The sequence below is a fragment of the Mustela erminea genome, chromosome X (assembly GCF_009829155.1).
Source record: "Mustela erminea isolate mMusErm1 chromosome X, mMusErm1.Pri, whole genome shotgun sequence".
Lineage (NCBI taxonomy): Eukaryota > Metazoa > Chordata > Mammalia > Carnivora > Mustelidae > Mustela > Mustela erminea.
Window position 1 is genome coordinate 10,792,504 of NC_045635.1, and position 20,120 is coordinate 10,812,623.

The 20,120-nt window shown below is 42.4% G+C and overlaps 2 protein-coding genes across 3 annotated transcripts in view; one reads left to right on the forward strand and one right to left on the reverse strand.

The window, feature by feature from the left end:
* FANCB (FA complementation group B) overlaps positions 1–20,120 on the reverse strand; it is a 367,435-nt gene that overhangs the window by 173,786 nt on the left and 173,529 nt on the right. Inside the window, exon 12 of the mRNA XM_032331173.1 lies at positions 17,539–17,723. The gene's annotated coding sequence lies outside the window, so the exon portion shown is untranslated. The remainder of the gene's footprint in view (positions 1–17,538; positions 17,724–20,120) is intronic.
* Positions 1–20,120, forward strand: part of GLRA2 (glycine receptor alpha 2) — a 180,614-nt gene that overhangs the window by 139,352 nt on the left and 21,142 nt on the right. For both annotated transcript variants that reach the window (XM_032331174.1, XM_032331175.1), the window contains exon 8: positions 2,659–2,808. In XM_032331174.1, coding sequence (XP_032187065.1) covers positions 2,659–2,808 — 150 coding nt within the window. The remainder of the gene's footprint in view (positions 1–2,658; positions 2,809–20,120) is intronic.

Here is a 20,120-nt window from a genome sequence, read left to right on the forward strand (position 1 = left end):
TTTGGAGATGTGTCTTGAAACAAGTTGCTTGTTGTTGTGACTTGAAACAAGTCAAAGAGGTTATTGCCTATGTTCTCCTCCAGGATTTTGATGGATTCCTGTCTCACATTGAGGTCTTTCATCCACTTAGAGTTTATCTTTGTGTATGGTGTAAGAGAATGGTCGAGTTTCATTCTTCTATACATAGCTGTCCAATTTTCCCAGCACCATTTATTGAAGAGACTGTCTTTTTTCCACTGGATATTTTTTCCCACTTTGTCGAAGATTATTTGACCATAGACTTGTGGGTCCATATCATGGCTCTCTTTTCTGTTCCACTGGTCTATGTGTCTGTTTTTGTGCCACTACCATGCTGTCTTGGTATTCATAGCTTTGTAATATAGCTTGAAATCACGCAACGTGATGCCCCCAGCTCTATTTTTCAACATTTCCTTGGTGATTCAGAGTCTTTTCTGGTTCCATACAAATTTTAGGATTGTCTGTTCCAGCATTTTAAAAAATGCCATTGGAATTTTGATTGGGATGGTGTTGAAAGTATAGATTGCTCTGGGCAGCATAGTCATTTTAACAATGTTTTATTCTTCTGACCCATGAGCATGGAATGCTCTTCCATCTTTTTATGTCTTCTTCAGTGTCTTTCATGAGTGTTCTGCAGTTCCTCGAGTATAGATCCTTTACCTCTTTGGTTAGGTTTATTCCTAGGTATCTTACAGTTCTTGGTGCTATAGTAAGTGGAATCAATTCTCTAATTTCTCTTTCTACAGTTTCATTTTTAGTGCATAAGAAAGCAACTGATTTCTGTGCACTAATTTTGTATCTTGTCACATTACTGAATTGCTGTATGAGTTCTAGTAATTTGGGGGGTGGAGACTTTTGGGTTTTCCACATAGAGCATTATGTCATCTGCAGCAATGTTCACAATAGCCAAAATGTGGAAAGAGCCAAGATGCCCTTCAATAGATGAATGGATAAAGAAGATGTGGCCCATATACACAATGGAATATTACTCAGCCATCAGAAAGGAAGAATACCCAACTTTTGCATCAACAGGGATGGAACTGAAGGGGATTATGCCAAGTGAAATAAGTCAAGCAGGGAAAGACAGTTATCATATGGTTTCAATTATTTGTGGAACATAAGGAATAGCATGGAGGACATTAGGAGAAGGGAAAAATGAAGGGGGAGAAAACTGGAGTGGGAGGTGAACCATGAGAGACTGTGGACTCTGGGAAACAAACTGAGGGTTTTAGAGGGGAGGAGCACTGGGGGTTGTATGCAAACAATGAATCATGGAACCCTACATCAAAAACTAATGATGTACTGTATGGTGACTAATGTTCACAATAAAAAAAGTTTTGAAAAATTTTTATAATACTGGTTGGTAAACACTCAGTGGCTGATACAAAAATATTTGGAAACCCTATTTAAAAGTTAGATCTAGGGGTGCCTGGGAGGCTCAGTTGGCTAAGCGTCGGACTCTTGGTTTTGGCTCAGGTCATGATCTCAGGCTCATTAGGATTGAGTCCTTCAGCAACTCCCCCCTCAGCAGGAAGTCTGCTTCTCTCCCTGTTCCTCTGCCCTTCCAATGCTTGTGTGCTTTCCCTTTCTTTCTCTCAACTAGATAAATCTTTTTTAAAAAATTTCAGAGTTAGATAGTACACATTCAGCTAACAGTTTGATAAGCATCCTTTGTAGTCTGGGGTCTAGGAGGTTACAACACCATCTAGTAATTTTTAAAAATAAGTGGAAATGAGGTGAGATGAGGGGCACTTTCCATTACAAGTAAAACCTGTTTGCTTCCAGAATCCCATTTCTCAAATGTTAAGGTATACTAAACACTCAGCCAACCACTGAAGTGTAATAAAATTTGCTTTTTAACCAGATCCCTTCCCAAGACCAGAGCCTTGATGTTTTATTTGGGTTGGATATTTTTTAATTGTGATAGCTTAAAAGAATTTAGAAGTGGGTATTCATTGTCAGGATCAATAGAATGATGGAAATTACCAATGGCTATTGGAAGGGCCCCAAACCACACATAATTTATTTTTCATCCAGGTTTTGGGATTACCTTAATTATAGTAGCTTCTTTTTTTAAAAGATTTTATTTATTTATTTGACAGAGAGAGATGACAAGCAGGCAGAGAGGCAGGCAGAGAGAAAGGAGGAAGCAGGCTCCCTGCTGAGCAGAGAGCCTGATGTGGGGCTTGATCCCAGGACCCTGGGATCATGACCTGAGCCGAAGGCAGAGGTTTAACCCACTGAGCCAACCAGGCGCCCCTTAATTATAGTAGTTTTTAAATATTAAGGGAAAAAATGGAAAGAAATAAACAGGTTCAAAATTTTGGTGTTTTTTTTTTTTTTCCACTAAGGAAATTCTTATAGTCATCTTTGGAGCTGGTCTCAAGGATGAGGCTACTTGAGCAGATGGGCTAGACTGAGAGAGATGGAACAAGGGCCTGGGGCAAAGGGCATGTCATTTTTACTGCTCAGTCCCAAGCCTGCAAGCAGAATGGAAAATGCTTAAGCACTCTCTTAAGGAAAGGAGAGAAAATCCTTGATGAAGGAAAATGAGGTATTCTGCTTCTTACAACACAAGGAATCCGATTTCTCCACAACTTTTCACAGTGCCCCCCTCCTCTCTCTTTCTCTCTCTTCCAGGTCTCCTATGTGAAAGCGATTGACATCTGGATGGCGGTGTGCCTTCTGTTTGTGTTTGCGGCCTTGCTGGAGTATGCAGCAGTGAACTTTGTCTCCAGGCAACACAAGGAGTTTCTGCGGCTCCGGAGAAGACAGAAGAGACAGAATAAGGTACAGCTGATCTTTAGCACAGACAAAGTCAGGTAGAGCTTGACGTAGTTACCGAGGCAATGGAATTCAGAAATGAGAATACATAATAAGTAAGAGGCTAAGGTTCCTTTTGGTCCTGAGGTGTCCTACAATACTGAATTAGTGCTCAGGTCAGTCCTTTAAAATTGGGCCAGGGTTGTCGCATTTAGCAAATAAAAACATGAGGCATGCAGTTAAGCTTGAATTTTAGATCAACAAATAGCATTTGGTAGAAAGATGTCACAAGTATTGCATGGGAGATACTTACATTAATAAATTATTTGTTGATCTGAAATTAAGATTTAGCTGGGAGCCCTGTGTTTTATCTATCAACTCTAATTGGAGATATATACTCAATTTGACACAACTGCTTTAAAATCCTGTTGTTCTGAACATTAATAATTTGTGTGTATGTGACCTTGTGTACATAACTGCCTTAACTGACTTTCTCATCAGTTGCTCTGGTTTTATGTAAATAAGGTCCCTAACCGGGTTGGTTACAACTTGATAAATCTAGTCAAACTGATCTCATCATCTCGACTTAAACTTAGTGTATAAACCCAAATTCTACACCATCCATATGTTTGAGGTTTCACAACGCAGAGTACTAACCACTATACGATCACAGCCATGTTTGAGGTTTCAAATAGATGCTCAAAATCAGTTACTCCGCAGTTCCTAAACTTGCCTACCCATTTAAATAGCCTGCAGATCTTTAAAAATCCCACACTTTGGCCACACCCAACAGCAATTAAATCCCAGTCTTGGGATGGGGCACAGGAGTCAGGGTTTCTGAAGTTCCCACCCAGGGAATTTCAGTGTCTGTACATGTTGGAAAAGCACTACTCTGGCTTGTGATCCAATTTCATACGAGACACCAGGAGGCTTGCAGTTTTCGGTTTCAGTTACAGATTCTGGGAGAAAAACATGTCCTTTGATATGGAGGATCCCAGAGCCTGTAACTATGTCACTAGACGACTGAAGTTAAAATTTTATATACAGGAAATGACAGTTCCCCTAAAATTTAAGAAATTAAACTTGTTATTAAAGCCATAGTTAAATACTACTCTGTTGCAACAAAACAAAACAAAAAAGTTACACTGTCAATCTTAACGCTTGCAAATACCTAGTTGCAAAGCTAAATGTTTATTGTGGTTTAGATTTTGGTTGCATTGAGGAGCTTGTATGCCTATGAGCTCACGGAGTCTTAACCTCACCTACCAAAATGTTTCTCGCACATATTCTATACTGGTATCTGGCTGGTTGTCCTGTTTCTCTTCTCCACCTTTTAGGAATATTTTGTCCTACCACAGCCCAGGGAGACAGACACATTCCTTTTTTTGTACATTGTTGAGCATCAAGCCTTTCTCTACTTTCTCCTCCTTGCCCCCTTGTTGATGATAACCATTTCTTCAACCTCATCCACAGGAGTCTGCACAAAGTGGCACTTGTGCCACCCAGAAAATTATGGGAATATGAGGGCATTTTGGCACATAAACTGCATTCCCAGAATTCCATGGCTTAGTATAGTAGATGGCCACTGACTGTATATTCTCCTGGACCAAAAATGGAAAATGAGTTTCATTTTGCTTCCCAATTCTAAATAATTGATAGGATTTCCTTGGAATGCTATGTGGAAGATTCTTAGGTTCTGTCTGTATCTTATGATAAGAGTCACATGAAGAGCTTGTTAAAAGTAGATTCTCGGGGTGCTGGGTGGCTCAGTGGGTTAAAGCCTCTGCCTTCGGCTCAGGTCATGATCTTAGGGTCCTGGGATCGAGCCCCGCATCGGGCTCTCTGTTCAGCGGGGAGCCTGCTTCCCCATCTCTCTCTGCCTGCCTCTCTGCCTACTTGTAATCTGTTTGTCAGATAAATAAATAAAAATCTTTAAAAAAAAAGTAGATTCTCATATAGATTCCTAAACCTACGAATCAGAGTCTGCAAGGGAAGGTCACTAAGAATTAGTACTTTTCACAAGAGTCCCAGGTGAGTCATATTATAGGTTTGCAGAAACCTGAGCAGTACTTAGAGCAGGCAGGAGAAAGTAACACGAGGTTGGAGGAATAGGTGATTTCAGATTCATATAGGAATTTGCAGGCCAGTATAATGGATTTTATGCTAACTAACTGGAATCCACAAATTAGTTTCAGCATAGCAAATACCAGGATATCAAGTGGATGGTCCATGGGGTCAAGCATAGCAGCAACAGATAAGTTAAGAGGCTATTGTAGAAATCTTCCAATCTATGAGCATGGAATGTCTTTCCATTTCTTTGTGTCATCTTCCATTTCGTTCATCAGTGGTTTTTAGTTTTCAGTGTACAGATCTCCCACCTCTTTGGTTTGGTTTATTCCTAGCTACTTACAGTTTTTGGTGCAATTGTAAATGGGATTAGTTAATTTTGCTTTCTGCTACTTCATTATTGGTGTATAGAAGTGCAATAGATTTCTGTACGTGGATTTGGTATCCTGTGACTTTACTGAATTCATTTATCACTTCTAGCAGTTTTGGGGCTTTTTTTGGTGGAGTCTTTTGGATTTTCTATATAGTATCATGTCATCTGCAAATAGTGCAAGTTTTGCTTTTTATTTCTTCCTTACCGATTTGGATGCCTTTTCTTTCTTTTTGCTGTCTGATTACTGTGGCTAGGGCTTCTAGTAATGTGCTGAATAAAAGTGGTGAGAATAGACATCCTTGTCTTGTTCCTGGCCTCAAGTGGAAAGCTCTTACTTTTTCCTCATTGAGGATGATGTCAGCTGTGGGTTTTCATAGATGGCCTTAATTAGGTTGAGGTATGTTCCCTCTAAACCTACTTTGTTGGTTTCTTTTTTTTTTTTTTTTTTAGTCATGAATGGATGTTGTGCCTTGTCAAATGTCTTTTCTCTATTGAAATGATCATATGGTTTTTATCCTTTCTCTTATTGATGTATCACATTGATTGATTTGCAAATATTGAACCACCCTTACAAACCCAAATTAAATCCCACTTGATCATGGTGAATGATTTTTTTAATGTATTGTTGAATTCCGTTTGCTAGTATTTTGGTGAGGATTTTTACATCTATGTTCATCAGGGATATTGGCCTGTAGTTCTCTTTTTTAGGGGTGTCATTATTTGGTTTTGGTATCCAGGTAATATTGGCCTCATAGAATGAATTTGGAAGCTTTCCTTCTCTTTCTATTTTTTGGAATAGCTTGAAGAGAATAGATATTCAACAACACAAGAAACAAACAGGTGTTGGCGAGGATTTGGAGAAAAAAGAATACTTGTGCCCTGTTGGTGGGACTGCAAACGGGTGCAGTCGCTATGAAAAAGAGTATGGAGATTCCTCAAAAACTTAAAGATAGGACCACCCTACAATCCAGCAATTGCATTGCTGGGTATTTACCCAAAGAATACAAAAATACCAATTCAAAGGGATACATGAGCCTTTATGTTGATAGCAGTATGATTAGCCAAGATATGGAAACAGCCTGTGTCCCATTGATTGATGAATAGATTAAAAAAAAAGGTCTCTCTCTCTCTCTCTCTCTCACACACACACACAGGAATATTATTCAGCCATAAAAATAACAAAATCTTGCCAATTGCAATGACATGGATGGAGCTAGAGAGTATTATGCTAAGTGAAAGAAGTTGGAGAAAGACAAATACCATATAATTTCACTCATATATGAAATTTAAGAAACAACAAATGAGCAAAGGAAAAAGAAAGAGAGAGACCAAGCAGGAAATAAACTCAATTATAGAAAACGAACTGATGGTTATCAGAAGGGAGGTGGGTGGGGGGGATGGGTAAAATAAGTGATGGGGTTTAAGGAGTGCACTCGTCATGATGAGCTCTGGGTGATGTATGGAATTGTTGAATAACTACATTGTACATGTGAAACTAATAAAACACTGTAGGTTTAAAAAAGACAATTGAGGAGCTGGAGGAGAGGAAGGGAAAGTGGGAGGGAGACCAGGGGAGTTAAGGGTGCTTGGAGGGACTGGTAGTGATGAACCAGGGAGTCTAAGGTAGGTAAAGTGAGAACATGTAGGAGACACTGGCTACACACAGAGTGTCCATTTCACTGAGGTCAATGAAATGCTGAAATAAGAATATTAAAATAGCTGTGTGGGAAGGACAGGAGCCAGTGGTGAGTGGGAGAAAGAAATGCTCAAAAATCAAGATTTCACAGGAAGTAAAGACAAGGATAAGGGTATGACTGTGAGTACATGGCCAAGGTCCAGCAGAGGAAAAATTGACGGTGAGGCAGTCCAGGAATTAGAAGGCCAGTGATGGAGCCAATTATCCATTTGATTACGGAAGACCCTCCACAAAAGGTGGCATTCATGGGTATTGAGTTGATAATGAAAGTGTTCCTAAAGTTATCAACTACTAAGGGATGGAGGCTGGTAGATGACATCAGTGATGAAGGAAACCAGTGGTGAAGTCGAATGAGCTCGACTTCAGTTCCAGAGGACCTGGGGTCAAGTAAGGAAGAAAGCAAGATCGTTTGGGCACAGCAAAGTGGAGCAAGAAAGACACCTGAGATGGCAGACGGTGGTGGACATTAGGGGGAGACTCCTTAGAAATGCCAGCTGGCATCCGTAGTCACTGCTTTGTTGAGAAATCCAAGTTTAGATGTTTTGCATGGAGATATTCTGGAGTTTGACTATGCATCTCAAAATGGCCACTCAAAATCCAAGGCTTAATTAACAAATTTAAGATGTGAGAAGGAGGTGGGAAACAAAACAAATCATGTTTGGACCTTTGCAGTCAAGGCTCTTATTTTCATTGACAATTAAATATGGCGGGGGGGGGGAACGTTAGGAGACATTTCCAATTATGTGCACCTTAGAAAAATGGCATCTGTTTTCTCTAAGGCAGCACATTAAGTATTTTAAGTCTGAACCACGTTTAGAAAAAAAAAATGGTAATAAGAGCTAACGCTGCTTGAAGGCTTACTGTATATGAGGCGCTGTTTTAGGCAACTTCCATACAGTAATTGGTTTAATCCCCACAACGACTAGATGAGTACTGTGATCATACGGCCCAGCTTACTGTGCAAAGTCCTGCTCTTGCATATTGTCCTGCTGCCTTGGTGTAATTTAGCATTTGTTATGGATTATTCATTTTAAACAAATTGTTAATAGTTGCCTTGAAACAAAATGAAATGGCTGTGGTCGACCTCTATATCCGTTTTCTGTCTTGCCGTCATCTTCTGGGATGGGGGCGCACATGTACAGTGGACGAGTTCTCACTTTAACATGTTGTAAAATCTAAACATAACCGTCCCTATCTCTGGCTTCTTTCCAGAAGCAATGCCATATCACTCTCTTTTCAGGATAACTCAAGGGGAGCTTGCTGATATCAAAATGGAGTACACTTGGACACAAGAGACTGGGGATAAAGGAGTCTTTCTTTTGGCCTTTGTCAGTAAGGGGGCACTGCTCTCCTGCTGGCCACTTGGGATGTCAGCTTTGGTCTATGACATGGCACACAAAATCCATGACACCACTAGGCCACCACTTGGTGGGGTCAGTGGAACACGTGGAAAATCATAGTTCCAATGGACAAAAAAACAAAACAGAGGCTGAGCAGTCTTGCTGTTGAACCTCTGGAGAGTTCACAGCTGAATGTTTCTGTCATTTTTGCAGGATAACTTTGTTTTAGAATGCATTTTTATTTTGTAATAAAATCAGAGAGTTGTATTATCTGTTAGGCCATTTTCCACTCTCATAATTGCCCTTGTTTGGGTAAATTATGTGGTCATCCCGTCAATAATGAAGGCAGTATTCTTATCTCCATCTTACAGATGGTGAGAAAACTAAAGCGAAGAGAGATTAAGCAAAATGCCCAAAGCCACACGGAAGTCTGGTTCCAGAGTCCCTGACCTCAACTGCTACTGCTCAGACTTCGCATTTTAGATCTTACATTATGATCCAGTCTCTCTCTCTCTGAGTCATAGACATACTTGAAACAAACACCTCTAATGCACTCTAATGGTCTATTCAGTTTTTTAAGTACAGATAGGATTAGGGTAAGGCAAGTGAGGTGAGCACAGAAGTACAGGGTTAGATGCTGGTTTTATCAGAAATTTGGTATTTTGTTCACCCTGGATTTTGTTCACTAACAATGAAGTTTTTGCATGAAAAGATTGACCTGGAGCACTGGGGTTGTGGCACCCCTTACACTTTGCACCTGAGGCCTCACCATGCTCTAGTTCTGTCCCAGCTAGGCATGAACCACTAAATTCTCACACACCCTAATGGGTTGTAGCCTGTTAAAACAAAAACACTATTTTAATTTTTTTTAAAGATTTTATTTGAAAGAGAGAGAGAGAGCGTGCGCGCGCGCACTAACAGGGAGGGGCAGAGGGAAAAAGAGAAGCAGACTTCCCACTGAGCAGGGGACCCCCCCCCCCCCCCCCCGCCTGGCACCAAACACACACAAAGGACTGGATCCAGGGACTCCAGGATCATGACTTGAGCCGAAGGCAGATGCTTAACTGACAAAGCCACCCAGGTGCCCCTAAAACCTTCATTTTTAAAAGTTCAATATTCCCAATGAAAAGAAGTCATTGGGGAACTGACCTCTGCAGCAGAATACAGGCTGATTATTTAGAAGGTATAAGAAAAAAACCAGGAGCAAATCATTTTCCAAAGTGACACTGACATTAAGACGTATTCAAGGAAGATATTTGAGAGAACGCCTCAGATTACGTTTACTTGCATGGGAAGAATGCCTGCTCTTTACTAAGCAATGAAGTTATGGAATAGGGTCACTTTCAAGGAGGGGCCAGGCAGTCTGTGGCTAGGTCTAGTTGCTTAGGTTATCTTTCTGCATCTCACAAAGCAGCCACTGTCACTTTTACCAAAGCAGAGTTTCTCAGAAACAATCAAAGCCACATCTTCAACTGAAAGAACATACAAATCCCTAGGGTTGGGCTAACCCCAGTCTATTAGATGCTGAGACCTCAGGTCTATGTGGTAAAATCCTATTTTTATGTTACTGCCTCAGCTCCATTAAGAAGTTTTCCTACCACATGATGTTTATAACAATTTCTCCACAAGAACTTTAAAGCCTCACCTGAATTTCTCCCTTTATTTTGTTGTTTCCTTTCTTTTTACTATCTGGCCATACCACACCAGACTTTTGGCATTGGGCCTGGTTTCAGATATTTCCAGTTGCCCACAGAGCCCCGATTTCTTTATTTTCAGTGACAAAACAGAAATTGCAGCTGCTTGAGGAAATAGGGGTTTTAGGCCACCTAATGATAAGCTCTTTGTTTTTAAAGTTTTCGGTTTAATTCCGGTTAACCTAGTGTTAATATTAGTTTCAGGTGGCCAATATACACATTCAACACCTTCATCCAACACCTGGTGCTCATCACCATAAGCTGTCTTTTAAAAGGAATGTTAACACATTGTTCGAACTTCAACCTCCCCAAAAATATGGGGCTTCAACCTGACTGGACAAGAGGGTGAAAATTGAGGCCCTGAGCAAAAGTTCTCAGATGATAATAAGTTGGCAGAGTAAGACTTCAGTATTCATTTTGTTGTGATTTTCTGCACCCTCCCCACCATCTACCCTTTAAGTCTTAGCTAACTTGCTAATTCCTCGAAAGATCATTTCCTCATCCTATAGGGCTGAAATAATCCTGCTCTTTCAAGCATCTTAGTAACCAAGTTGTTCCTTTTGATAAACATGATAAAACAATGGGTAGAAAGTGATGCGTGTTTGCAGAAGAATAGAAGACTGGAAAAATATTGGTAGATCTTATCTACGAAGCTTTACCTAGAAATACCCGAATCTTGCTCTCAACCAATCATCTTCTCATTGACCTACTGAATGGGAATAAACGTACAAGGACAATAAACAATTTGTATCCAGGCTTTAGCCTCAAACCTGAATGCAATGCCACCAGGAGAGAAACAACTTAGAAGAAGCCCTTGTCCCTTCACTCAGGAGGCCCAAAAGCCCTGCGCTATTTCCTCCCCACTGTTCCAAGAGCCTTAGATTTTCCCATTCCAACAGAACATGAGACCCCACTGGCGAAAGCCAGAAGACAAAAATCCAGAGCAAATGGTCATTTTGGAGTGGCTTATCTGAATCCATTAAGTCCTGGAATGTCCCCAGTCAGACCAGCCCTGCTCCTCATTAGCGATAAAAATCTCCTTACTCTCTTCCGGGAGACATCCCTTCAAACACTTAAGGATGGTCAGGTGGAAGGTCTTCTCAAATCTTCTGAGCTAAACAGACCTGGTCCTTCCTATGATGTGGCTTATAGCCATGCAGCACACCAATCCCCCTTTTGTGGTTTGCTTGTGAACATCTCGAAGTATGAGTCACAGAATTGGAAAGGTAGCCCAGGCATGATCAACACGTAACACAAAAGAGCCGTAATGTCCCCTCTTTATCTGCAGCTTTTAACAGAGCATTAAATTACAATAGAGCTTTTAAGTCATCCTAGTTTACTACTGGCTCTTTTTGACTTTGCTAAGGCTTGTTAATTTCCCAAGTCTTTTTTTCCTATTATTAATATGAATAGCTATCTAGTTCTCTCCTCCTGAGTGCTTGACTTTTTCTAACCTAAATAAACAACTTTATATTTATTGCTGTAAATTTCCACTTCATTGGATTTGGCTCATTTTCTAGATTGTATTAATCTTTTTGGTACTGATTTAGTCATCTGAAATTAACTACCACTTTCAGCTTCGCAACATTGACAAGTAGTGTCAACACTCTTCAGCCAGACGCCATCAGAAATAAGGCTGTACTTAAACAAGGTGGGTTTACTACTCTGCAGTGAGGAAGAACACATACCATGGGGAGCAGTGGAAGAAGGGTTCCTCTGTAAAACTTGGGTGATTTGGAGGAAAACCTAAGGAAGCAGAGGTTTGCTCTAGATTGGATGTTGTCAGAAAGCAGAGGGAAATTTGGGGCACCTGGGTGACTCAGTTGGTTAAGCATCTGACTCTTGATTTCGGCTCAGGTCATGATCTCAGGGTTGTGAGATCAAGCTCCATGTCAGCCTCCGCTGGGTATTGAGGTTGGTGAAGATTCTCTCTCTCTCTTCCTCTGTCTCTCTCTACCTCTTTCCCTCTCTCTTTCTGACAACAACCAAAAAAAGGCAGGGTAAATTCTATAATTCTGTATCTCAGTAACCTATATATAGAAGGGCAGACTCATGTGAGGATAAAACAATGATAGTTTTATTGGTAAAGAAAGAGCAGTCACTTAATTTAACCAAGAGCAGGATGTTCCTGGGTAGCAGAGTGACCTTGTTTTTGTTTGTGCTTCCACAATGTTATGAAATAGCCTTGTGTGTCTGACTTTGTCAGTATCTCAGTCTAGCCTTGTCTGAGGTGGGTATCCTGTGAGGGATTCAAGTTTTGAAGTTCTAGGTTTTGCCTTCAAAATTGAGGGGCCCGAACTGCCGACATTCAAATGGAGGCACTGTAATTGACCAGTCCTGTGACCTTGGTAGGCTACTTAAAAAGAAAACAGAAAAACCTATCTGTGCCTCAGTTTTCTCATCTGTAAAATGGACTTAATAGTATTCCCCTCATAGAACTTTGGTGAGAATAAAGTGAGTTTCTGTGAGTAAAACTCAGAAAAAAAGCAAAACCCTGGCATGTGGTAAATTCTATGTTTAGTGATTGTTCATTTTAGTATCTACTTTCTCCACCACTAGGTACCAGATTCTGGGTCATAAAGCTTTTTTTCAATTTAATGGGGAGCATATTCTACAGATTAAAAATCAAACATCTTAAAAATAGCTTCATTTCCCCTCTCCCATTTGCATTCCTCTGGTCTCTCTTCCACAAAGGAAAATTAGATTGCACAGCAAAATGTGACCCATGTACAGTGATTTTTATAATCATAGGACTGAAATAATGAGTTCATCCCTCCACTCTATAGTGGCTAAACAAGAGAAGAGGAAAGAATCAAGGGCAAGCTGAATTCTTCCATTCTACCTCCCATGGTTACAGGCTGTGCCCAAACTTCCTAAGTAGGAGAGCAATTTTTCCAAAGGTAGAGAACCCAGGAAGAGCCTTCTAACCCAATTAGAATGTAAACTGATGCTGAAAGGTGACTACTGAAATGCAGATGGTACCATCACTAAGGCTAATCAACCCCACAGATCCAAGCAAAGGAATCCATTGAACTGGCTCATCTTTTTCCTCTCCAAAGGCTTAGAGTAGTGGTTCTCAGCCAGAGCAGTTTTGCCCTCCAAGGAACCTGTGGCCATGTCTGGAGATAGGCTTGGCTGTCCCATCAAAGGGAAGGGTGCTACCGGCATCTAGTCTGTTACATTTCCTACCATGTACAGGGTTGCCCCCCCAACCATAAAATGAAAAATTATCCTGCCCTAAATGTTGATTGTGCCATGGTAAAGAAAACCCTAGTTTAGAACATTGTTAGGACAGTTTCATATTGAGAAGTATACCCTAATTGTTTCCTATTTCTTGATCCCAAGGGTGACATAATTTGCATACATCTGCCCACTAAGTCATGAGAGTACTTTCAGTCCTGCAAACCTCCAGTCAATTCCTCCACAATTCATACGTAGGTAGGGCTCAGTGGGTGATGGCCAGTTCTTTCCCTTACATTAGAATAAGGCAAATTTGTTCCAGCAGCCTACCTTTGAAAATTCTATTTATTCAAATGCACACTCAGTTGAGTATGAAGGAAAACTCCATCCGATCGGCTTCTAAAGCATAAATCACATGGATCCACACACCACACATCCTAAGAAAACAAATCTGTGATGCTATGCATGGCTTCATGCAGGAGGGAAGGCAGGGTCTGTATCTGGGAACTATTAAGTTCACACTCAAAATATCCAAATTCTGGGAGATGAAAACACATGTGTGTGGGTAGGAAAAAAATGGAAGTTATTTATCACAGCTATTTAGGGAATGCTCAGTGGTATTAACAGTCATAACGAAAGCTTATTTTTAAGTTCAACACGTAAACGTGTGTGGTTCAAGAGGCACACACAATGATGTTTATAGTGTTAAAGAGAAAGCGAGGGCAGTAGGACAATGTTAAAGAGACCAACAATTTCATCCATTCTAGAAAGAATCCAGTGGGAACTTTTGAATTGGGTAGGTGACTACAACTGTGAGAATGCATACAAGAATCCTCACTACTTGGACCAGCCAGAGGCACAGGAATGGAGAATTACCAATGGCAAACACACTTGTCCACTTGCAGACTACTGCGGGAATATGGGCTACCTCTTGAGCGGCTCTAGATCAGTCCTAGGCCCTAGAGGCCTAGGTCCAACAGAGTCCTGGAATCTAGCCCCAAGCCGGACTCAGAGCCGGGGACATTTCCAACAAATACGTGCCAGGTACAGGTGATGCTGATGCTGCTAGTCTAGACAGCCACACGGAGAACTGAGGGGCCACAGAAGCCCGAAAATGGCCTTCAGTAGTGAAAATGTTATCATTACATCATACTTTTGTCCATGTCCATGTCATGTGTCCATAATCACGTCAAGGACATTAACCCCAGTGATTCCATGTTGAAAAACTAGCCATGAAAAGATTAACAAACAGAATATAAAGTACTTTATAAAGACATATTTAGATTGGAAATCCCTACAGGTCTCCATTCTCCATGTCCTTGGAAAGGAAACTCCATCATCTCAACTCTTTTTTTTTTTTTTCCTTTCAAGAAGAGTATAGTGCAACGGTGTGTGTTCTCTCTCATCGTTTAACATTTCACTCTATATTCTGCCACGTGTTTGCACACTGTGTTTAAAGAGGGTTTTGTAGATCATTAATTAAGGTAACAACCACTTCCTTAGCAAGCAGGATGTTGAAAAGGTTGTAACTGCTTCCCCAGGGAGGTAGAAGGCATATTTGTTTTTTGTCTTAAAGGTTGAGGAGTTTAGTTGAGGCTTTATCAGACCTGTACGGATTAGGAGTTTGGACTTAATTGCGAAAGCCAGCAAGAATAAATAAATGTCACTGTACTTTGCAATTCCCGTAGACCACCAGGGTGGAGAGCTGGTACCTGTCAGGGACACGGAAGCCTGAAATGTCTGTAAAGTGCTTTTCTTCCAAACTTGTTCCATTTTGCTAGGTGTCAGAACAGCCATATTTTAGGGCTCGCGGTATGGAATGCTCTTTTTGCAGGGTGCGAAGCACTGTGCAGAAGCAGCCTTTCAGAGGAAATCCCCATCTTTTTAGTGTCTCCAGTTCTTTCTTTCATCCCAGCCTGTTTACCATTATCTCTGTTTTCTTTGCCTTCTTTCCTACTAGATCTTATTTTTCTAGCCCTGGTTTTCTTCCTCGTTTTCTTTTTCCCTTATCCTCAGTGTCGTCTCTTCAGAAGATCTCATTTTACTCATTCATTCATGCACTCAGTGTAAACATAGAGCACACTTACTATAAGCCATGCACAAAATCCAGTGGACTCTATCCTAGGGATGCTCACGGTCCAGGGAGAAACAGACTGAGAAGCAGACACAACCCCCACGTACACAGGGCATGTATTGGGCTAGAGGCCAGAGGCCTGCTATGGAAACATGCCGGAGGGGCCCCGTGCTAAACGCTGGCAATGCTCCGCCCATTATTCCCGTGCCACTCCTCGTTTCTATATAGGGCGATGGCTTCCAGCTCTAAGTTCTGCTCTGCCATAGTGTGCAGAGGAGGGATTTTAGGGCCCAGAAGCATGCCCAACTCAGGTAGGGCAAGCTGGAAATACTGAGGACTCACTCCAGGAACAGCTCTCTGCCCATAATAGTTGGGGACTACAGATAAATATCCCAGCTTCCTTGACCTTCTGAGGTATGTTCCAAACTGGCTCCCAGTAATTCCCAGTGGGATTGAGCCTGTTACCCACACTCTAACCTGCTTACCGATATACATGTTGAATTGAGATGGTTTCTTCCCCTGCCTCACTTTCCCACTCTCCACTGGTCCCTCCTGAGATCACCACCCAAATAAACCATATGCACTCAAATCCTTGTCTCAGGGCCTTCTGGAAAAGCCAACTAAGACAAGAACCAAACCAACACCTGGGCTCCCTCAAAGTGAACAAGACAGGAGCCCGGAGAGCTGAGCAGATGCCAGGCAAGGAAAGACTTCCCCAAGCTAAGAAGTTGCACTTCCTCCTCAAAGCAATGGGGAGACAAAAGTATGGCTCACGTGATGGTCCAGGAGGGGGTCGCAATGACTACATAATGTAAAGAGGAGAACAACAATGAAAGGAGGACACTTTATACACAAACGACAATGTGACCAATACAATACGGGAGCTGCCACCACTTTTTTCCTTGCGATAAAACAGTTACCTCAGGTCTTTAACATCAGTGATCCTTTATATTTCTATAATCGTCAAACTCCGCCGAAGCTCCAGTTTTGCATACAGACATTTTAAGAGACTTGCTATAGAAAATTTTAAAAGGGAATTCAACGTTAAAATGAGAAGAAAAGCTTCTTCAACTAGTCTCGTTTTGTGTTGTCTGTGCTTTGTTGCCTAGGATGGATAGACTCACGGACGAAAGGTTTCAGTCCCGAAACCGGTATGGTGCTACAGGCCAGGTGTGAGTGCCAAGATTTGGTGAGGACCAACAATAGAGCAGCTTCTGCACTTCATAAAATAGCCCCTGGGAAATGCCCACCCATCTGGGTCTTGACCCGGGAGTAGGAGTCGGATGGGTGGAAGGAGGCTAAGAGGGATGTTCAGGCTGACGAGCAGTTACGGGAAGGTCGTCATGAGGAGATGGGCCCAGCAGAACACTAGGGACATGGCGCCTGTGCGGGAGGAAGACTTGAGGTGCTCCTGAAGTGGGAGCCACCAAAAAGTTTTACAGATGCTCAGATCAGACTGGACTGTAGACATAGCGCTCCCTAAAAATGGGTCGGATTGGAATGAGACACAAGTTCAGGAAAATACTACTTCAGCCTTTCTATTTAAACACACTTTTGGGGGCACCTGGGTGGCTCAGTTGGTTCAGTGTATGACTCTTGATTGTGGCGCAGGTCATGATCTCAGGGTCCTGGGATCAAGTCTTGCATCGGGCTCCGAGCTCAGAGGGGGTCTGCTTCTCCCTCTACTCCTCCCTTCCCCCAACCCCTGTGTGCTCTCTCTCCCCCTCTCTCTCAAATAAATAAACAAAAACGTTTTAAAAAACCACCTTTAATTGTATAATTAGTCTATGCTTACCTGCAAGCCCCTCCCTAAAGCACAGATCATTATGAGCACACAGTAATTAATCTTTTTGTAATTTTGCTGGCATTACCTTTCCAAATCCAGGATACATACCATAGCCTTTGCAAAGCTCACCATAAACAAGTATCAATACAGAGAGGTCTTTGTGGTTTGAGTTATTTGCAGTAAGAAATGCTTCTCATTATTGCTGTCACATCACCACAAACTTAGTGGCTTAAACCAAGACAAACTTAGGATCTGCAATTCTGGAGATCAGAATATGGGCCTCAGCGGACAAATAAATAAATAAATAAAACAAAAAACAAACCAGAACGTACTGGCAAGGAAGCACTGCTTCTGAAGGCTTGTGTGGTTTTTGCAATTTGGAGGCTAATCAAGGAAAAAGGCAGGCCCAGGAGAGGCAGCACCACATGACCAGCTGTATGGGATAGGCTTGGCAGAGCTGCACGAGAGGGGGGCGGAATCTTCCAGCAAGGAGCTGTGACCCAGAAGGGAAGAGGGCAAAGGGACTCCCAGCACAGAGGAGGCTTACCTGTCTAGGTGACATCATTCAGCAGCTTGCGGAACTTTCAGAGAGCTTCAAAAGGCACGGCAGCTGAGGGTCTTATAACCACAAGGCTCTGTCTTATCACTGGTCCGCAGATGCTGAATGTGGTTTCATGAGGTATGCAAAGCAGGCAGGCTTTAGACGGCTAAAGATCTGCTTGTTTGGACCATCTGAAAAATCATTCAATGTGAAAACCTGACTGAGATGCCAGCAGCCTTTGGAGCTAATAGGTCTCAGCCCACAGTGAAAAAAAAGAATCCAGGGGCCAATACGTAGTGACCACCTTTGTCTCACTTATGTAATAGAGTTCTAGGGAAGAATCTGATTTCTTGCCTTTTCCCACTTCTAAAGGCCACTCACACTCCTTGACTTACAGCCCCTTTTCTTCAAAGCTGTCTCTCTCTGACCTTTTCTTCCATAGCCACGTCTCCCTCAGACCACAGCTAAGACAGTTCTCCACTTTAAATATATATATTTTTTAATTTGAGAGAGAACATGCGTACAGGAGGGGTGGGGTGGGAAAAGGGAAAGAGGGAGGAGCAGGCTCCCCACTGGGCAGGGATCCCCCACTCGGGGCTTGATCCCAAGACCCGAGCCGAAGTCAGATGCTTAACCGACTGAGACACCCAGGCGCCCCAAGGCTTTCCACCTTTAAGAGCCATGTGACTAAATAAAGCTCACCTGCATAATCTAGGGCCCTCTCTCCATCTCTAATTCTTTAAACTAATCAGACCTGCAAACTCCCCTTGTCCTGTAAAGTAACATTTTCACAGTTTCAGGGATTAGGACAGAGAGAGACATCTTTTTTTTTTTTTTTTAAGATTTTATTTATTTATTTGACAGAGAGAGACCACAAATAGGCAGAGAGGCAGGCAGAGAGAGAGGAGGAAGCAGGCTCCCCGCAGAGCAGAGAGCCCGATGTGGGGCTCGATCCCAGGACCCTGAGATCCTGACCTGAGCCGAAGGCAGAGGCCTTAACCCACTGAGCCACCCAGGCGCCCCAAGAGAGAGACATCTTTGGTAGCCCTTATTCTGACCACCACACACAGCGATGGTTTCCTGTGACTGAGATTGTCTGCAGGCCACTCCAGTATATTCCACCCATACTCAAAGCAGCTGAAAGCGGCAGGAGGTGAATGCGTCAGGGGTGGCCCTCGACCGATGAGAGCTGGAGCTGGGTGGCTGACTACCAAGCTTCCTCACTCCTTGGTAGTTCAACTCTGAGTCTCTCAGAGGTTTGAGCTCCATTTGCCAACACTTCTCTGCTGCTCCTTCACAGGCCCTTTCTTGACTTTCCTCCTTTTCCGGTCCCATTTTCCCACTCCCTCCCTGCACTTCCCAGCCTATGTCCCAGATAAACCACTTGCACACAAATCCTTGTCTCGGGGTTGCTTTGGAGCGAAGAGGAGCGAATGACGGTGCAACGCCTTTCGTGCCAGGAGCCCAATGACAGTTACAGTCCCATTTAACCCCATCCTCTGACTCCTCACCAAATACCAAACAGACCCTGGAATTCGTTTTGTGCGTCAAGTGTGGAAACAGACGGCTAAGGATCTAGAAGGAGCGACGCGTGGCATCCCTGAAGCCAGAATAGTCATTTCTCCAACTTACAGAAAAACGAGAGTATTCCATCTACTGCAACTTGCCGTTGGCATTGATCGAATATTCTGTGCTACTGGGTATTCCAAGGAACTTGACGGGTTTCATAATACGATTCTATTTTCTATGTCCCTGAAATCAGGCCTGTGCTTTCGGCTCGCCTACCATCTTCGGACGGCGGTGACGGCGGGTATCTTCAAACCTTCTCCTTCCACAGTCTAGCTCTCACTTGCTATAAAATTCTCCATGGTGATGCAGACTGTAGTTACATGTCAACACAACTGGATTCTCATAAGAAGATCAAACGGAACGAGAGAGAGGGCTGGCGCTTTCGTAATCACAGTTCTAATTTGTCTTCTATCAGTATTCTTCTTCTTTATAACAAGCTCTTTGGGGACGAAACACTTAAGCTGGAGTTATTCCCATCTGATGGAAGAATTATCACCAGGGAGTGTATCCTTTTAGAGAATAAGTGATCGTGGCTCCGAGTAGAAGCGCGTATATGGAAATAGCCCTTATTTCCCTTTTTCTCACTCTAAGCTGCTGGACAAACCCTAGGGTTCACTTATTCGGGTATTTTGTAGAAGGCTTGCTTTGTACAGAGTTCTGTTTTAGCTAAGGGGAAGTGGGGATATGAAAACTGCTTGAAACCTGTTTCCATGCAGCTGTGGGGATCCATAAGAAGAAAAATGAAGGGCAACACTTTTCTAATATGGGGAAGAGAATGTCAAGAACCATAGCAGAATTACAGGTGGAGCTCTGGCAATTTGTAGGAGTGGAAAGTACTTCTGGCTGATGAGGAGGGGCTATCCTCAAGGAGGAACTAGCATTTGTGCACTTCATTTCATCTTGCAATGTTAACTGTAAAGTATTCTAACCTCATCATGTTATTGTGAATAAATAAGATAGAACTAAATAATTAAACAGGCAATGAAAATTCTGCTCTGCAAGGTGGCAGTCAGTGCTCA